The sequence below is a fragment of the Chrysochloris asiatica genome, unplaced genomic scaffold (assembly GCF_000296735.1).
Source record: "Chrysochloris asiatica unplaced genomic scaffold, ChrAsi1.0 scaffold00180, whole genome shotgun sequence".
NCBI classification, from domain to species: domain Eukaryota; kingdom Metazoa; phylum Chordata; class Mammalia; order Afrosoricida; family Chrysochloridae; genus Chrysochloris; species Chrysochloris asiatica.
In genome coordinates, this window is record NW_006408698.1 from 5,701,212 (window position 1) to 5,721,603 (window position 20,392).

A 20,392-nucleotide genomic window follows, 5' to 3' on the forward strand; every position below is an offset into this window, starting at 1 on the left:
AATGTGAGATATTTTACCAGAGGCATCAACAGTGGTGTTTCTGGTAAGCATTAGCATTCAGGTTTATTGGGTGTTTGTTTATTTATAGAATGTGTAATTTTCTTCTCCCGATCTTCTAGCATATAGTTAACTGGAAAAAAACTGAATAAGTATAAATATAATTTTTTAACTACAGTTTATTATCAAGCTGTATTACCTCAGGCAAGCTGCCAAAAAGGTACCTCTGGCCAAAAAGTTTCTTCTGTGAAATTTTACCATTAGTAGTCCATTCATCTATGTTAACAAACTCATCTTTTAAGATTCTTCTACATCTGAGAACATTAACTCACCAATTCAGTTTCCCTGACAAACTTTTAGGAAGCACCAGCCACGTAGAGAAATCATCTTGCCTTTCATCATTCATCACTTTGGGGTGGAATATCTATTTACCTGTGACCCCTAATACAGACTTTATCACATGATAAAATGTGATGGAAAGGAACCTTAGGTTAAAAAAGGAAGAATAACATTCACTGTGCAGTTTACCTGGCATCTGATTATTTCTTCACTATAGGAAATTGTTAATTTCCTGTTCTGGCAAGATGAGATATAACAGAATGAATGAACTCTCTAACCAACATATTCCCCTATAGTTTTATCTGTAATTGCTCTGAGATTAATTTGCCTTTTTGGTGCATACCACTGTACAAGGCCTCAACTTGAGGACATAATACTTCTCTGTTAATGTTTTACAAATTTTCAACTTCTGCATCATGTAGTTATTCCACTGCCCTTAGCTCATACTGTGACGTCTGGTAGTTTCTTCTGAAAACCTGTGTCTTCCTTTCCCTCTTGAAAGTTTTCTTTTTTGAACAGGAACATATGCCTTCATTATTTCACTTAGAATTGATACATTCTGTTTCATCCCTCTTTTAATCTCTTTGAAAAAATAATTTGATTTTCTTAAACTCTTTCATGGACATAAATAACTTCATAGACCTTAGCTACTACCATCTGTTGGTTTTCCAAGTAAACATTATCTCTATTGTTCATCCATTTCCAATTAAACCCCAAACAAACAAAACTTTCCCATCAGATAGAGACTTGTGGACTGAAATACAAGTTGCTTAAAAAAAAAAAAAAAAGTTTGTTGATACTTTGCAACTGGTCTAATTTCTCTCATACTCAATTAATGATGCTAATATTACTTTTACCAATAGATAGTAACACCCCACAGCACAATGTTTTATTTTCACCATATTGTGGTAACTCGTTACTTAGTCTTCATTACCTCATATTGCTACTCCATGCTAACTTTTTTTTTTTTTAATGTTGTATTGTGAATTATATGATAGTTTACATGGGAGAACATTAGTTTTACATTCATTCTATCGTATATCGTTTCATTGCCATGATTACAATCCCCTCCATGCTTCATCAACCAACCAAAGGGTATACCTTGCAAGCCTGCCCCCTACACTTCTCCCCCCCGCCCACCCCCAGTCTTCAGCACACAGTCGCTCTCCCTCTGTGGATTTAAAATCTCCAGCTGCTCCATCTCTCCACGTCATCTTCTCTGCCTCCATCTCAGGCATCACTGCTTCTCTGGGTAGGATCCCGCTCTCGGCTCTTCTCCGTTGATGTTCCTAGGGACCTCCGCTCCTAGACTGGAAAGTTAATCACTCCCCTCCTCGCTATAAAACATTCCATGCTAACTTTTAAGAGCTATTTGTGCCTTCGTTATTTTAGATTCCATGGAAGGGGTTTCACTTCTCTTTTTTGATTACCGAGTTATATTCTAATTTGTCATCTACAAAATCTAGATATCTTGCAACATGTTCTTAATCTGGATTGTGATAGAGCGAAAAAGATGGAATCTAAAGCTGATATTTTTGCACTCCACTTGTCATTGCCTTCTTCTGCTGTCAACTTCCAGTTATTGCTGCTGATAACTTTGCTTACAAAACCAATTATCCTTTTCTATTTAGTCTTTCACCAGTAGTCCCAAAATTGACACTCCTACTTTGCCCAGGATTATGTGATGAATAATATTTTTCAGTACAACTTAAATTGTATTCTTTGCATAATTCTACTCCACTCTGGTCCATGTTGCTTACTTCTGTGAAGCTGATCTTTAATTCTACCTTAATTACATTAGTATATTGCTGAAAATCCACCAATGGCTTTCTTAGAACCCATTGATGTAAGTGACGTCTAAGGCCTTTTAGAACTTTGCTTTGGTCTTACATATACAACTGTAATTCCAGTATCTTTCATTTCTGTGTCTCTCCTCTTGGCTTATTTTATCATTCACAAAATGTTTACCTTATTTCAGACAGCTACACTGATTCAAAAGGACCTGTTTTCTCTGTCTTTTTTTTTTTTTTTTTTAAACCACATAAAACTATGATCTGACTAGGTAAAACTAATAATACATGATAGTAATCAGAACAGAGGTTGCCTCTGAGTGGTGGGGGCATGAGAGAACTATTTAAAGTGATAGAAATGGTCACTATCTTGATTGTGATGCAGCTACTTGGGTGTATGTGTCAAAATTCTGCAAACTACTTACTTAAACTATGCATTTCGCTCTGTGTAAATCTTACCACACAAACAGAATGAGAAGGAAGAAGAAAAAGTCCTGGGAGTTAAGGACTCTAGGTTTTAGTGTCTGTTGTTCTTATTGTTTTGACTCATAGCGACCCGGTAAAGGAACGGCTGGTGGGGGTTTGAACTGCCAAACTTTTGGTTGTCCAATGCTTATCCTATTGCACCACACCAGGATTCCTTAGTGCCTTTGATCCAGTTATCATTTAACCTTTAAAAAAAAATCTCTGCTCTATGCCATTTAAATGGAATCCTGGTGTGGTATTGTGGGTTAATGTGCCACACTGCAAAGCCATTTGAACTGCAAGGTTGGCAGTTCAAGCTCACCATCCACTCCTCAGAAACCCTATACAGGGTTGCTATGGGTTGGAACCAACTGGAAGGCATTTAACAACAACAATAACAAAGTGCCATGGAAATACGAAATTTTCAGAGACTTAACGCCTATGTTTTCCATCAAATCTTCCCTAATTTCTCTGACTCATAGAGGGCATATTTTAATTTTTGAAAATTATTTAATATACATAAGTATTATCTTATATGGAAGGGTCTTTGGTAAGCAGACTTTTGCTTCTTTTGGGTCACTTAACACTGGTTGAACAGCATCTTTGTCTGGCTTTGAGCAGCTCAATTTTTTCAGAAAGCTATAACTATGCAACAGACAATTTAAGGAGGCTATAGTGGTAGATTTAAGCCATTACACCTAGGCTGTTAGAATTTAAGAAGTTGTTTTTTGTTTTTAAGCTTGTTTTTTTTTTTTTTTAATGGTATATTGTGAATTATGTGATAGTTTACATGGGAGAACATTGGCTTTACATTCATCTTATTGTATTTTGTTTCATTACATGCCAGCACACAAACCCTCTCCATTCCTGAGTCCAGAGTCACAGTTGCTCCATCTCTCCATGTCATCATCTCTACCTCTGTCTCTGGTATCACTGCTTCTCTGGGTAGGGTCCTGCACTCCGCTCCTCACCCTTGATGGTCCCAGGTACCGCTGCTCCTGGATTGCAAAATCAACTACTACCCTCCTTTTGTTACAAAACGTCTATCTTTCCTTTACATTTTCAACCCTCACAGTCTGTCTTGATAGCAATTATTCACTATTGTACCACAAGAGTCTTATCCCCATCTCCTTTCATCAACCCCGTCCAGGCAGATTGGAACCACTCAGTGGAGATTGTACCTTCCATCGGCACCCCTGTAACTAGGCTCCCTCTTGAAAGCTTGTAAGCCAGTTACTTCTTGCCTTTGTAGTCCCCCACTTTTGGGTAGCCAATGTCTAAGTTGCCCATCTCTGTCAACCCTGTGTACCGAGGGTGTGGGAATGATCCTTGCTGTAAAGATTTGTTCCCTCTTTTGAGCTATTACATCCATAAGTATAGGTCAAGTTCATCAAATTGTAGCAGATTACTTTTTCCTCTTCTAGTCGATTTATGATCATCCAGCCATTGAAGCCAGGTCCAGTGGGTATGATCTGCAAGTATGGGTGCTCTTGTGCATCTCTCCTCACTTCATATCAGCTGGACGCTTCACTCTCTGCTCTAGTCTTTTGTGGCCATGTCATTGTCTCTAGGCCCAGAAGTCCCCAGGTCTTGCCATACTGCTGGCCAACCAGGTTTCAACCCTGGTTCACCAGGAGTCTATTGAACGTGGTCGGATTTAGCTCACAACTTCATTGCTGGTTTTCCCTCCACTTCCCTTTATCCAGTGACCAACGTGGTCACTAGCCAGACCACATGCCTGCTTATGTAGTCCACTTGAGCCTTAGTCTTGGAAGGGGAGTTGCCCTGACTAGAATTTGTTTTTAAAGTGTTGGCTTTAGTTCAGTCATTTTCAAGATGGAACTAAGTGGCATGTCCAAGATACTAAGTGCTTAGGTACCTAGAGGAATAATGAGTTTTCTCATGAATAGTTTTTGATAAGATGGAAAGGAATTATATTGTCAATAACTGTGGCAGGTATAATATTTAACCCTATTTGCATGGTAACAAGTTAGCCTGTCATGGTTTCATGTATATTGACAGAAGACATGAGATTACTAGGTCAGAGACAGCAGACTTTATTACTCATGGTACAGCAAGTAGTATGTGCTTCATGTTCACAGTGACTTTCCTTGTCCCATAAACCCCAATTGGCGACTACATTCATAGTGATTGGCATCATTTCTCAGGAATCCCAGCTTAGAAGACTCAAATCGGGAAACTTTTATGATTAACTGAGTGCAAAGCAGCCTTGTATGTTCCCTGGAGGAGATATAATATGCCTTTAAAGCAAACAAACACCCTCTACTCTGGAAGGTAGCGTAGTGGTTATGAATCAAGCTGCTAATCTCAAGGTCAGCAGTTTGAATCTACCAGCCATTCTGTGGGAGAAAGATGAGGCTTTCTGGTAGTGTAAAGATTTACAGTCTTGGAAACCCTATGCAGGGCCGCTATGGGTCGGAACCGACTCCACGGCACATAACCACCACTACCACCACTCTGGAAGGGGAGACTAAAATATATTCTAGGACAGAGGCCATCAATACCTCTACTTACAAGATGTGCTATAAAGTGAGAGACCCATAGAAGATAGTATTTAAGTATATATGTGCTAACCATTGGGTGATAGTTTTGCACCAGATATACAGCAGAGATGGTTGGCATTGTAGGATAAGCACTGGATTGCTAACCATAAGGTTGACAGTTCAAATCGACCCGCTGCTCCTTGAAAACCCTATACAGGGTTGTTATGAGTTGGAACCAACTCAATGGCACTTAATAGCAACAACAATTTTAATTTGTAGTGTCTTCAATCTCTTTAGAAGGAATTAAGTCTGTACAACATAGGTAAATGTTGATGCTTAAAATTTAGCTTAGCAGTCATTCAGTGTCTGTTGTAAGACGAACAACATTATTGGAAATATGAAACAGGAGATTCAACCCAAGCCTTGTATTTTACCTGATAAGCAGCTCACAGAGAACCCACAGACTGCTTACAGCCCATCTAACTCTTTAATACTTTCTCTGACCTGATTTCAGGATAGAAGTTTTAAAAGGGGTCTCTGAATTGTTGCTTCTAATATAAGCCCTAGTATTATCATTTTAGTGGTTAGAGCTCATTACTCCGTAAAATAGGTATTAAAAGTTGCAATAAAAATACATTTCTATGATATTCAATAAAGTTATTTTATTTTTCAATGAAAAGATAAACTTAGAAGATATTTTCATTAGTTTGCCTTCATACCAAAACAAAATAAGCAAACAAACCAACCAAACATAAAAACTCATTCAAAATCATATCTAAGTAGAAATTGGTTCTATAAACTTGAAAACTCTAAGTGAACTGTCAACCTGACAGCATTCAATCACATACCAAATTTCACCGAAATCCATTTAAAATGAAGGATAACTTCTTTTAAATGATCATGTTAGCTTCATTTTGTTTTAGTAAGACGAACTGCAATATAAATTGCTTCTACAATACATTTCATAAAACCTTGATTGCGTAATGAAAAACAAAAAACGAGTACCAAACCACCCCTCCCACAATACTCAGCCAGGTTCAGTAATTCATTGCAGTGACCCCACAGAACTCAGTCACCATAATCACCAAGTATGATGTTTATTAAGGAAGATAACAAGTTACAATACAGGATCATAAAATGATCAGGTACAGTTCTATCAGTTTGGACAGCATCTCCTCACCTGTGTCTAAGCCAGGCCTTTCCCTGGCCCTTGGCTCCTTGGCCTGACCTCTGCCCTTCTCTGGCAATGTTACAAAGTTCTTCTACGGCTACTGATAAATGATCATAGGACACGCCACTCAGCCATAAGTCTCAGCCTGAAGCCATGGACTCTAGCTCCATGGGTCAGCAAATATGGCTCTCCCAATTAAGTGCTTGGAGACAGCCCACTTTGGAAGCAATCATCCTACCCCAAATCACTCAGCTTTATTTCCTCTGTGGGCTGGGAAGCCCACCACTCTGTCTTGTGCTCTGAGTCTTGGCCCTGCTGCTGTGGTCCTCTGCCACTCCTCTGCTGGTTCCAAAGGCCGTGCTCCACTCTTAGCGCCACCTCTTCAATGGTAGTGAGATTCCCCCATTCCTGCTTCTGAGGTGGCTCATTTTATGTCCACATTAGAGTCCCAAGTTTTCACAATTCACTCTGTTAATAATCACTCCCAACTTCCCCTACCTACTCTTACCCAGACACATCAGGAAAAAGTCCTTTGATGGGAGTTTACAAACACTGTGACTAGAAGAGGCATTTAATACACTGCACTGCAAGTAAGGTTCAATAGTTCATGCAGATCACTCTGCTTCTTTGCAAGTTGTCATGGACCAAAGAAAAAAAGTAATGGTGGACTGAAAACCTTATCTCTTTTCTTTAATACATCAGTTATAGTCACAAAGACCTGGCTTTTCTAACATAACCATTTAGGACACACCTTCTCAATATGAGTAATATCAATCCCAAGGGTTACTGGGAGAAGACACAGAAGACAGCCTTAGATATCTGTGGGCCAGAGTCTATAAATAAATATACAGTATATCGTGCTATTAAATTTAGTGGATGGGAGAGGGTTGAAAAAATGTGTTCAAAAAGGCCCCTTTAGTGGGTAAAGTGTGACAATTAGGGGGAGGGGAAAAGAGGTAGTCTAAGAAAAACAATGATCTAAGATAATACATTTTAATAAGTATCATCAGATATAAAATATAATGGTATTGTACCTTGTATTTACAAAGTATAAAACAGTATCATTAATGTCACATACAAGTAACATTTTGCTGAAGATAATTAAGAAATGGTTGCTGCAGTACATCCACAGGGAACTGTTAGAAGTTCAGGGCATATTCAGAAGAGTACGTTAAACTATTTATCAATGCTGATGTCAGATGTCTCTTGGATGAAAGCAGAGAATACCAGACAGCTGTTTATTTGTGTTTTATTAACTATGAAAAGACATTTGACTGTGTGGATCATAAAAAGCTATGGATTACATTGTGAAGAATGGAAATTGCAGAACACTTAATTGTCCTCCTGTGGAATGCTTAGATAGACCAAGAAGCAGTTGTTGGAACAGAACAAGGGGATCCTGCGTTGTTTAAATATCAAAAAGCTGTGTGTTCTTAAAAGGAAGAACAAGCTTGGAGGTCTCTCCCTCCCGGATTTCAAACTTTACTGCATGGCTGCAGTGGTCAAAACAGCCTGGTACTGGTACAATGAAAGAGACATTGATCAATGGAACAGAATTGAGAATCCAGATATCAACCCAACCACTTACAGCCAAATGATCTTAGACAAAGTGCCTAGGCATATTACATGGGGAAGTGACAGTCTCTTCAACAAATGGTGCTGGCAGAACTGGAAAGCGATGTGTAAAAGACTGAAACAAGACCTTTGTCTCACGCCCTATACAAAATTGAACTCAACATGGATTAAAGAGTTAAATGTGAATCCCAAAATTATGAAGATCATCAATGAAAAAATAGGGACAAACATGAGGGCACTAAACCAGGGCATATATAGACTTCCGCACATTTTGAAAAGTACACAAACAAAAATAGACAAAATAGACAAGTGGAACTTACTAAAAATTAAAAACTTGTGCGCATCAAAAGACTTCACCAAGAGAGTGAATAGGGAACCCACAGACTGAGAAAAAATATTTTGCAACGACATATCGGATAAGGGACTCATCTCTAAAATATATAGGAAAATGCTACACATCTACAAAAATAAGACAAATAACCCAATTAAGAAATGGGCACAGGATATGAACAGACACTTCACCAGGGAGGAGATCCGGGCAGCCAACAAACATATGAAGAAATGTTCACGATCACTAGCCATTAGAGAGATGCAAATCAAAACAATAATGAGGTATCATCTCACACCAGCAATAACAGCAAAGATCCAAAAAGTTGAGGTCAATAAATGCTGGCAAGGATGTGGAGAGACTGGGACACTCCTGCATTGCTGGTGGGACTGCAAAATGGTCCAACCTCTCTGGAAAGCAATATGGCACTTCCTCAGAAGGTTGAAAATAGAAATACCATTCAATCCAGCAATTCCTCTACTTGGTATTTACCCACAAGACAGACGATCCACAACATGGGAAGATATATGAACTCCAATGTTCATAGCTGCACTATTTACAATAGCAAAAAGATGGAGACAGCCAACGTGCCCATCAACTGAAGAATGGGTAAACAAGCTGTGGTACATACACACAATGGAGTACTATGCTACCTTGAAAAATAACAAGAAAGCTGCATGCCACTTCCTAATATGGATGAACCTTGAGGACATTATGCTGAGTGAAATTAGTCAATCACAAAAGGAAAAATACTGCATAGGACCACTAATGTAAAAGACTAAGAAAAAGAACCCATACTATTACACTAAAGTGATTTCTTAACAGGTTGCTAAGGCATAGGAGTAAGGTTAAGTTAAGGACGGGAGGGGAACAGGGCAGGGAATAGACACAGGATAGTTTGGGTGTTGGGGGAGGGGGACGATATACAAGTAGGTAGAGGGGAATGGAAGAACAAAGGAGACGGGAGAATAATTAGACAGGTAGGAATGTGCTAAATGGGACAGAAGTAAAAAATGATGTAGGCACAGCCTTGGATCAACAGGGCTCTTGGATATAGAGACTGGAACATGGTTGGAATAGGGAAAAGGGGGGAATAATGTTAAGATGCTTGGCTGACTTTTTTTTTTTTTTTTAATGTTTTATTGTGAATTATATGATAGTTCACATGAGAGAACTTTAGTTTTACATTCATTCCATCGTATATCATTTCATTTCATTGCCATGGTTCCAATCCCCTCCATGCATCATCAGCCGACCAAAGGGTATATCCTAGAAACCCGCCCCCTACACTCCCCCCTACCCCCCACAGTCTTCGGCCCACAGTCCCTCTCCCTCTCTAGATCCAAAGTCCCCAGCCGCTTTATCACTCCACGTCATCGTCTCTGTCTCTATGTCACGCATCTCTATTTCTCTGGGTAGGTTCCTGTTTTTGGCTTTTCTCCGTTGATGGTCCTGGAGAACTCCGCTCCTAGACTGGGGAATTAATCACTCTCTTCCTTGCTACAAAACGTCTACCTTTGCATTTCCAACCCTCATAATCAGTCATGATAACCATTATTCACTACAGTATCACGAGTTACCCATTTGTATTTCATTTCATCAGCTCCGCCTAGACAGATTGGATAGTACTCACTGGAGATTCTGCCTTCCTCCATGCCCCCTAGCTCTAGGTTCCCTCCTGAAAGCTTGTAAGCCAGTCACTTCTTGCCTTTGTACTCCCCCCCTCCCCATTTGGGTATCCAATGTCCAAGTTGCCCATCTCTGTCTACTCTGTGTGTGGAGTGGGTGGAAATGTTTCTTGCTGTAAGGATTTGTTCCTTCTTTTGTGTTTGGCTGACTTTTGAACCTTGGTTTTCCATACATTATATTATAAAACAGACACAGGAGGGTAGAGAAAGGAATAGCCAGAAATATCACCATAGAAAGCTTGTAAGTCCATCTTCTGCCTAAAACTGATTGTTGTTGTTGTTGTTAAGTGCCGTCCAGTCGGTTCCGACCCATAGCGACCCTGAACAGGGTTTCCGAGGCTATAAATCTTTACGGGAGCAGAAAGCCTCATCTTTCTCCCGCAGAGTGGCTGGTAGTTTCGAACTGCTGTCCTTGCGGTTCACAGCCCGATTCGTAACCACTACACTACCAGAGCTCCTTGGAATATCTAAAATGGGGCTACAGTGTGTCCAGTAAAGGAGGTTTCCTGAGGAGCCTCTGCATTACATAAGACTATAGGTGGAAGCCCGAACCACATCCACACCTTCAGAAACGGGAAACTGTCCTCTTGAAAATATGAAAAGACAAGTAGACCAGCCTGGAACAGCCAGAAAACCAGAAGACACATCTCAAAAGAAAGACCTACAGGAAAAATACAAAACAAGAAGGACAGTCCGACTGTTACCACAAGAACAAGCAAGTTGCTTGCCCAGGAGACATCAAGGCAAGTGGTTCAGTCCTCTCAGTGCAAATCCTCTTCCAAGACCAAGATGCAGTGGAAATACACACTCTGATTGGCGACCTCGCTCGTCACCCATAAGGAGAAGTGACCGAAGAACATCATTGAAGCAGCTAGCTATGCCCTGTATCGTTCAGCAGACTACTGGGAACCCGGGTGGAGACTTGGTCATGGTCAACCAGCAGCAAGGCAAGACCTGGGGACTCATGGCCTCAGAGTTATTGACACAGCCACAGAGGACTAGAGTGGGGAGCAAAGCGATCAGCTCATAAGAAGAGGGTGGACAGACACAAGAACACCCACACTTGCAGATGATAGCCACTTGACCTGGCTTCAATGACTGGATGAACAGAGCTCAACCTGAAGAAGAAAGAAGAGGAGAAGAAAAAAACAAAAAAAATAGTGTCATCTGATACAACTTGATAAACTTGAGCTGCACCTATAAATGCAGTATCTCAAAAGAGGAAACAAATCCCTACTCCAAGAATTACTCCCACCCCCCTTCGCTCAATATCATTCTCCTGAATTTCTTAGGCAGATGCAAATCCTGCTCTCTAATGGGAAGTCTGTTCCTTCCTCCAGCTCATTTGTCTGAGTTACTCTTTTCTGTTTCTGGACATATGCCTAGATCTTTTTGTTGTTTTATGGACATTTTCAATGGTTAGATGTGTTTTCAGTGATTAAATGAATGTATGTTGCTGTATTATTATACTTACTGAGTGCCTCCTGGTAGATGTGATCTGGAGATAGGCTTCCCTTTTCATGTCTCTTATTACTCAACTTTGAGCAATCTTAGCAAGTTTGGCTATCTATGTAAGGTGTAGCAGCTGGTATTGGCTCATGTCTGGGTGATGGGATATTATAGGGAATGCTTGTAGCTTAGCTATATGGCCACCATTGCTGTGTCTTCTTGGGGAGAGAAAGCTCATATCCTCAGGAAAAAAGTAAGACCCAAAAGGCATAAAACAGAAACAAAATAAAATCAAAAACAAAACAAACAAACATAGCCTGTCCAATAGCCTTTGCTGTGTAGGTCAATGTGCGTACACAGTAGAAATATTCAGTGGTACATGGGATTGTCCACTCACTCGGGCCCCACTTCTAGTCACTGCCGTGGAGGTTCTCAGATAGAGATTGAGAAATGAATGGAAGAAATATTGTTTGTCCTGTTTTATCTCCGAAGATCACTTAGGTATCTGCATATGCACAGTGCAATTCTCAAAATGGCTTTGTCCTTTTATATAGTCATTAGTGTTGGCCCTTGCCTTTTTCTTCTTTTTTTTTTTTTTAAATGCTTTATTGTGAATTATGTGATGGTTTACATGGGAAGACATCAGCTTCACACTGATCCCTTTGTATATCATTTCCTTGCCATGGTTACAATTCCTTCCAATCATCGTTCATCAACCAAAGGCTATACCCTGCAAGCCTGCCCCCTGGTTGTCTGCATACTACCCCTCTCTCTCTCCAGATCCAAAGTCTCCAGCCGCTCCTTCTCCTCACATCATCCTCTCTTCCTCCAACAGTAGCATCACTGCTTCTCTGTGTAGGGTTCCGTGTTCTGCTCTTCTCTTTTGATGGTCCCAGGGTCCTCTGCTCCTACACAGCTCTTGCCTTATATGTTGGGGCTTTACAGGGTATAAATACAGCTTGGCTGTATGGCCAGACCTGCTGTCTCTTGTTAGATAAGGCAAGAATAAAGGCTACTGCCCTAGTAGGAGAGTCAACTTTAGAACTAAATCCCAGAGTCAGACGTCATAAGAACTGCAAGGTCAGCAATTCAAAACTACCAGCTGTTCCGTTAGAGAAAGATGAGGCTTTCTGCTCCCCTAAAGATTTACAGCTTCAGAAACCCTGTACAGGGTCGCTATGAGTCGGAACCGACTCCATGGCACATAACAGCAACAACAACATTTTATCCTGTAATTTACCTGACATTCCCACCACCAACATATCTGTTCCTCTGTGTTTACCTTCTTTCACTTTGTAATTGTTTTGATCATAGACTGACCTCCCAGATCATCTGAATTTGGTCTTATAGTTTTATTCTGTTCTCAACTCTTCCATTTGTCGATTGACTTCCAGGTGATGCTGCCATGTAAGTCAATCTCTGGTTGTCTGTTCTTGTTAGTTCTCTGTCCTTAGAACTCCCTTTAGGATGTTTTTCATCACAGGGTTGGCTTTGGAAAAAATCCCTTAGCTCATGTTTATCATGGAATGGTTTGATTACACCATTGTATTTGATTGACAGCTTTGCTGGGTAGAGGATTCTTGATCAGCGTTTTTTTTCTTGCCTGCATGGTTTCCGTTGAGAAATCCAAGCTTAGTTTAATTTGCTTGCCTTTGTATGTTACACTTCTCTTTTCCCTTGCTGCTTTCAGGATTCTATCCTTATCTTTGATTTTGGAGAGGTTGAATATTATATGTCTGGGTGATTTTCTTTTAGGGTCTATCCTTCCTGGGATTCGTTGAGCTTCTTGGATGCTTATCTTTTCACTTTTCAGGATGTTAGGGAAATTTTCTTCCAGAAGTTCTTCAACTCTTTTCTGTGGATTTGTGTGATTCTTCTTGTTCTGGAATGCCAATAATTCTTAAGTTACTCCTCTTCATATTGTCCAACATGAATCTTAGACTTTCTTTAGATTTTTTAATCCTTTTTTCATTTTGTTCTTCTTAGTGGCATTGAGAGATTTATCTTCCAGCTCACTCATTCTGGCTTCCATCTCTTCAGTTCTACTCCTTTGTCCTTTCTGTGTATTGTCCATTTCTGATATGCTATTATTAATCATTTAGATCTCTTTCTGTAGGTTTTGAATTGTTTCCAATGCTGTATCTATCTTATTTGATTGTTCCTGTAGCGCTTTCCTGATTTCTTCCTTATTTTTCTCAATTCCATTGTAATGTGTTTTGAAACATTTTATAGTCATTTTTCTGAATTTCTTATCAGGCATTTCCAAAGCCTGCCCTCCTTGCAGTATGGAATATAGGTTTATCTCCAGCTCATTTGCCTTAGTCACTTTATCTTATTTTGGACATGTGCTGATGTGGTCTTCTGTTTCTGGTTTGGGGGCATAGACAGTGGTTATTTGTGGCCTTAGAACTTAGATGGGTGTGTATTTTGGTATTTTTTATGTTTTCTGATTGCCTCCAGGCAGCAATTTTTCTTCCTGAAAAATGTCAAGATGCCAATGTTTGTCGTCATGACGTAACTCAGGATTTAATTTTCAGCATGTTTCCTTTATAGTCTGCCTGTCCTGGTCTACAACCCCCATTCAGGCCTTTTTCCTAGTGATAAACAGTTCAGGGCCAGCTGTGGCTGTTTTGCTCTGTTGTTTGGTTTTCAGTGGAAACTGTCCCTTTAAATTTTGAGGCGATCTGTGTGCATGCGTAATAGAACCCTTTGGATGGTGGGGGTGGAGTCTCCACTCACTCAGGCACCCCCTTAGTCACCAGAATATATGTGCGCAGACAGGGAGAAACCAATAAACAGATACGAAAAGTAATGTCCACACCTTTATCGTCACAGTTCTGCTATGATCCTTCTTGGGGTTCGATCTCACCCAAGATGGCCAGTCAGGGAGCAGCTGAGCACCTTGGATTATAAAGCACTGGATTTCTTGCTTCTACTACAAATTCCACTGGCTGTAAGCCTTCCAACTTTCTAAATATTCTTTTATAAGTGGTTCAGAATTATGGCACCATCCCTTGAGCCTGCTTGGTCCTGTATTCTGTGTTGTTGCAGAGGGAGCTCCTTACTGCACTTCCACCCGATCCACCATCTTTTTTTTTTTTTGCTCATCCATCTTCTTATGGCACTCAAATCTTTAGCTGCAGCCATGACTTCACTTCTGAATTTCGTACATGTACATGAGGGCTTCAAAAATTTGTGGGAAAGTTTCATTTCCTTTCCACGCACTTTTTGAAGCTCCCTCTTATTTCTAACCTCTTACTATCTTTAATTTGATATTTCTTAGCCATCTCAAATGGATCATCACATTTTCTCAAATGTTTCTTTCTGTTTTTTTCCTGGTCACCCAAATAACTTCCCTCCCTCTTAATCTCACATTTGGAGCCAAATCATGTTGATTATATTATTGTTTTTGTTGATTACTGTCTTCAGAATGTCCTTCTTCTCCATTCATTCTGATATCACAGTAGTTCAGGCCCTTATCTCATATTTGGACAATTACAGTTGTTGTTAAGTACTGTCGAGTCAATTCCAACCCATAGTGACCCTGTATAGGGTTTCTAAGTAGCAGCTGGTGGGTTTGAACCGCTGACTTTGCTCATTATCCTGTAGTGCCACACCAGACGATTATATTACATTCCTAAAAATCTGTCTGCCTGCATTCTTGCCATCCTCTGAGCCATTTTCCAGTCTTCTCTACCTTGTTTTTCTAAAGCACAAATCCGATCCAGTCGGATTTTTATTGCCTGTCGCTGTGCTGCCCAATATGGTAACAATGTGCCACATGTGGCTATTGGACACTTTAAATGTTGCTGATCTGAGTAAAGATTTTCAAAAGTATGAAATGCACTTTAGATTTTGAGAGTTTAGCCTGAAAACAAAATATGTAAAATACCTGATTGATATATTTTATATATTGGATTAAATAAAATAATATATTAATTTTTTTTTTACCCATTTAAAAATTATATTATGGCTACTAGAAAATTTATACATCGCTCATGCAGTGCTGACTTATAAGATAGAGTACAAACCCCATATCACAGAAATATGATCTTTTATGTTCCTCGGTAGCCCAAGGCTGGTGTTGTTAACTCACCCAGCAACCCTGTAGAAGACTTGGCAGTCTGCTTCTGTTAAGGTTACAGCCAAGAAAACCGTATGGAGCCGTTCTACTCTGTAACACATGAATTTGCCATGAGTCAGAATTGACTAAACAGTTGCAGGTTTAGTTTAATTTTGGGTTATCTGACCACTATCTGCTTAGTTCATTGCAACTTCTGCCAGCTAACATACAAAAGAGGGGTGGCTAGTCTTTTTGATTTCTTTTAAAGATGGCCAGTCTTAGTGTCAGATTTATCTCTCTAAATTTCAATATCACCAGCTGAAAGATAGAGATAATACCTATCTGAAGGTACCTAATACATAAAATTTAATTCTCCCAGATATATTCTAGTCATGCCAAACTGCTTTCAGCTCCTTTTTCTTTCTGTTGAAAAGAGCAGGTGATGATTAAGATGTGTCTGTGACCTTAATATTCCTAAAAATACACAATCCTCTTTCGTCATTTAGTCACTCAGGTACCTACTTTCACCAAATATTAGGCCTGAGAACCTCTGTGCTTCCCTTTATTGTTTCATTTAATATCCGGTCTTAAAGAGTTCATTTAAAAAGAATATATTATTGTAACATTGAATAAGTTTCAAGTCAAATGAAGAGCATAATCAAAATTTTTTTTTATCTTTTTCTTGCCCCATAGGTAAAAGAATATAATTTATTCTGTGATCTGATATCCCGTAGTCAATTCTTTAAACAAAGTAGAATTTAAATTTAACCTTGGAATACCATCCGAAATGATCTCCTTCATCTTTTTTTTTTCTTTCTTACCCTCCTACTTACAAATAACCTCTACTCCAGAGCCATACATTTAGCTACCACTCAAATTAGCCATCTAGTTAAGGGCATTCATATCAGCTAGATCAGTGGGGAACAGGGTACCTCAGCTTCTACTGGGTTATACAAAGTGTTTTTTTTGGTGACTAGAATTGTCAAAGATAAGAGTGAAATATTTTTAATGTACTTTTGTTAGGAATATTTTTTGTTCCACTGATGGATTCTTAACAGGTCTTTCCCATAGGCAAAGTCTAGAAACACAGCAGCATGCTAACTGGGCCATTGAGACTCAGAAACCTCTGGCTGAGGTCTCTCAAATATAAGTTGTCTCCTTTAAATGTTGTGGTTGCCTTTTCCTTATATAATGCCATCATTTCAAAATGGGTAAATAGATATGGATTAGGAAGGAATTGAATGCAAATTTATTTTGCAAATAGTGTCTTTTGAGATAATTTCAAATGATGGTTCAATGCTAAAGGTATTAATACAATCAGTATTTAACCTTATGTAACTCTGCTTTATCAAATCTCGCCCTGTACATTGATTGCATTAAGCTGGGTCAGTAGTTTCTTGCTTAGGAATATAAGAATCTTAACGGGAAGGCAGCAGTATCTGATCAGCCACTGTTTATTTGCATACTGAGCATGTCATCAATAATACAAAAGACAAGGTCTTTAAGTTGAAAGAACGAACAGTGGGATTGGCATGAATTTTGCTTAATGGTGCGTAATAAGCAAAGTAGTGTGTGGTGCCAAAAACTGACAGGTTCCATTATGTTAAAACAGATATATGTCTTTAATTTAGGTGTATTATGTAAATCTGACAGTTTTCCCCTTTATTTTCCTGTAGTTTAACTTTAATTGCTCCATGATTAATTCTGATTTCTCCCTTCCTCCAGAGGGTGATGAAACTGGTGTGATGGATAATCTTCTAGAAGCCCTACAATCAGGGGCAGCATTCCGAGACCGTAGAAAGCGGATTCCCAGGAATCCAGGTAAAACTCATCCCAGTTCACATTGCAGTATAATAAATGAATGAATGTTCAAAGCCAAGAATGACACATTGAAGAAAAAAAAAAAAAGTAAAGAAAATTTCCTCCTGAAGGGTTTTGTGGGGTTTTTTTTTAACAGTTGATCTCAGTTCATGTGTGAAGTCTCAGCAGGCTTCTACGTCTCTGCGATCACAAGTTTCAACTTGGTAAATGTACCTTCAAATAACTGTAGACTGTGCACAAAAACAAAAACAAAATAAGCTTAGAAATAAGGACTCCCACTGTGTTTAATATTAAATATTTTTAATTGTTATTTTATGAGCATCTGGTTTAGGTGGAAGGTAGTTTAAAACTGTAAATGTAATTAAATAACTAAATGTAATTGACCACAAGGATGTCACATTAGCTATTTACAGGTAAGGAAACTAAGGCAATACTTGCTTCCAGCGGCCCTTTTTGTTCTGTACTACAGTACATTCTCCAGTATTTTTGTTAACAATAAAAGGGGTGGACACAGATAATCCAAGATCCCCAAAAGTCCCAACACATTACAATAAAATTTTGTGTGTATATTTGATTAGTAGCACACAATGAATATTGGTCTCAGAGGAAGAGAAACTGTAAACAAATAAACCAAAACACAGATTCCCTCAATCAAGAGGAATTAGAAAGTTGTCTCCTTTCTGTATTTGTGCCCTTTGGTTGTGGTAAATAATAGCTCCTACATAGATAATCCAAGGATCTCTGGTAGCGTAGTGGTTACTAATCGGGCTGCTAACTTCAAGGTCAGCAGGTCGAAACTCCTAGTGGTTCCGCAGGAGAAAGATGAGGCATTCTGCTCTGGTAAAGATTTACAGCCTCGGAAACCCTGTGCAGGGTCACTATGAGTCGGAACCGACTCCATGGTACTTAACAACAACAACAACAACAACCCAGATAATCCAAGTAGGCTGAGCTATCTACCGCCTCTAAATAAAATGTTTTTTTTTTTTTTTTTTTAGTTTATAGCTTATTTGAAACTCAAGAAAGTTGCTGTGTTGATTTTTAAAAAAGCTTCTTAGGGTATAAAGCTACATGGAGAAATAAATGGGGAAACAAGGGGAAAATGAATAAGAAATATGTAAACTCTATATAATTTAGATTAATAGGATTTGCATTGAATTGCCTACATTTCAAAAAATTTACTATATTAGAATGGAAATTGGTAGCTTTCAAAGCCGTTGTACTCTAACAAACCTATGAAAGAAATGGAGCCCAAGACAGAGTCATGAAATATCCTGGCAAGGGTAAAATTAATGACAGGAGACAATATATGTTTTAGCAATACCTGAGTGGTACTAAGAAAGATCCTACCTCATGGACAGTTCCTGGAACATTAGCCTTGGAGATAAGATTTGGATGAAAGGAGGGAAGTGTTGTGGTTGGAGTGAAAGATTGTCTTAGACTAAGACACTGAAGATTGACTCAAATAAGAATGGAAGATTGGAGAAAAGAAAATTAAAATATCTCTTTACATGTTCATAGTCATTTTTAAGGTCATGCTTTATGGCAGGACATCAGGAGTACTGCTAAATATGAAACAATGAGGCAGTCTTTCCACCTATCCTGTCCTCAGTCTTCACCTGTAAAAGGAGAATAAAAACCTTCACTGCTCTTTCTTGAAATACCAGAGCAATAATAGTCATTGAAAGGCAGATTGAATTAATTTCATATCACTTTAGTTCTGTATTAAGCATACGATAAGTTAAAAGCATGTTGTGCTGTGCCTTTAAAAATTTGCTATAGCTTACTAGGCTGTTTATTTTTAAAATACATTTGCTGGCCTCTGTCTGATTAGTCTCAGACCTCACACTGACTCTGCAAAGACTCTACTGAGAGAGAGACCATTCCATGGGGTTTCTGTGAGTTTGGTACTCAAGTGTTGTCAACTGTGAAACACCAAGGATATATTCACAGACTATATAATTTTACAGTACTGATTTCAAGTAATTTTAATTGAGGTCTACTTCAGCTGGAATGCCTCCGTTAACACATACGGGTCAAACATATCAGCCTCCTTAGCTTTGGTAGTCATTCCACATGGCAGCAACCAAAGCAAATGTCTAGAGGTAAAACTAAACTAGAAGTCAGACAGTGGCTGGCCATGGTTGGAAAAGCACATTGGATATCAGTAAAGGAAGTTTTTTTTTGTTGTTTTTTTTAAGTTTTTATTGTGAATTGAGTAATAGTTTACATGGGAGAACTTCGGTTTTGCACCATCATTTCATTACAATGATTACAATCTCAGTAGAGGAACTTTTAAAGTAAGGAAAAGAGAGGGAAGACAAGAGTTTAGAAGTCTGCCAAAAATCTCTTCTGTCTGATTTCCTCTTTATAGATGCAGCAGAGCTAAGGACTTATTCAAATTTCATTGTTTCTGCCTTTCTTAGCTAGATCATTATTTTCTGCTGGTCCCCTTTTGTTTTCACTTTATTAGATAGGTTATTTCATTCCTTGCCAAGATCTCATTATCTTTGTATTGTTAAACTATGCCTGTTCAACATTGGCATCCTTGCCTCATTTTCAGTAAATTTCAAAGTGAGGCGATAAAAACAGAAAAACCAAAATTGTAGACAAGGCTAATTTTCCTAAGTAAAGAAACAGGAAATAGCCCCCAATTCTGAGATCAGTTTTTGTTGTTAGGTGTCATTGAGTTGGTTCCTACATAGTGGCCATGTGTAGGGTTTCTGAAGTTGTAAATCTTTCTGGGAGCAGAAAGTCTCGTCTTCTCTCTCATAGTGGCTGGTGGATTTCAACTATCAACCTTGTGGTTAGCATTTCAGTGTTTATCCTAAAGTGCCACCAGTGTACCTATTCTGAAATCAGAATGGGCCACAAATAGCAAAGGTGTACTGCTTTGCTTGCCATCACCATTATCATTGCTTCCAGATAGAAATTTCTGGGTGTGACACACAGAGCTCTACAACTGTATTTCAGATTGCAGTGTTTTCAATTCCACATTTAAACAAAATTAGGTAGTAGGCTATATTCTTCATTGTCATTGTTGTTGCTGCTGTTAGTGTCATCAAGTCAGTCCCAACTCATAGCTACCCTCTATAGGGGTTCTGAGGAGCAGCTGATGGGTTTGAATTGCAGACCTTTGGGTTTGCAGTCCAGTGCTGATCCTACAGTGCCACACCAGGAGTCTGTATCCTTTGATTTTTTT

At 39.0% G+C, this 20,392-nt stretch overlaps 1 protein-coding gene across 1 annotated transcript in view; it reads left to right on the plus strand.

The window, feature by feature from the left end:
* DIAPH2 (diaphanous-related formin 2) overlaps nucleotides 1-20,392 on the plus strand; it is a 1,391,152-nt gene that overhangs the window by 1,147,573 nt on the left and 223,187 nt on the right. The window contains exon 26 of the mRNA XM_006872015.1: nucleotides 17,095-17,190. Within this exon, the coding sequence (XP_006872077.1) occupies nucleotides 17,095-17,190 (96 nt within the window). The remainder of the gene's footprint in view (nucleotides 1-17,094; nucleotides 17,191-20,392) is intronic.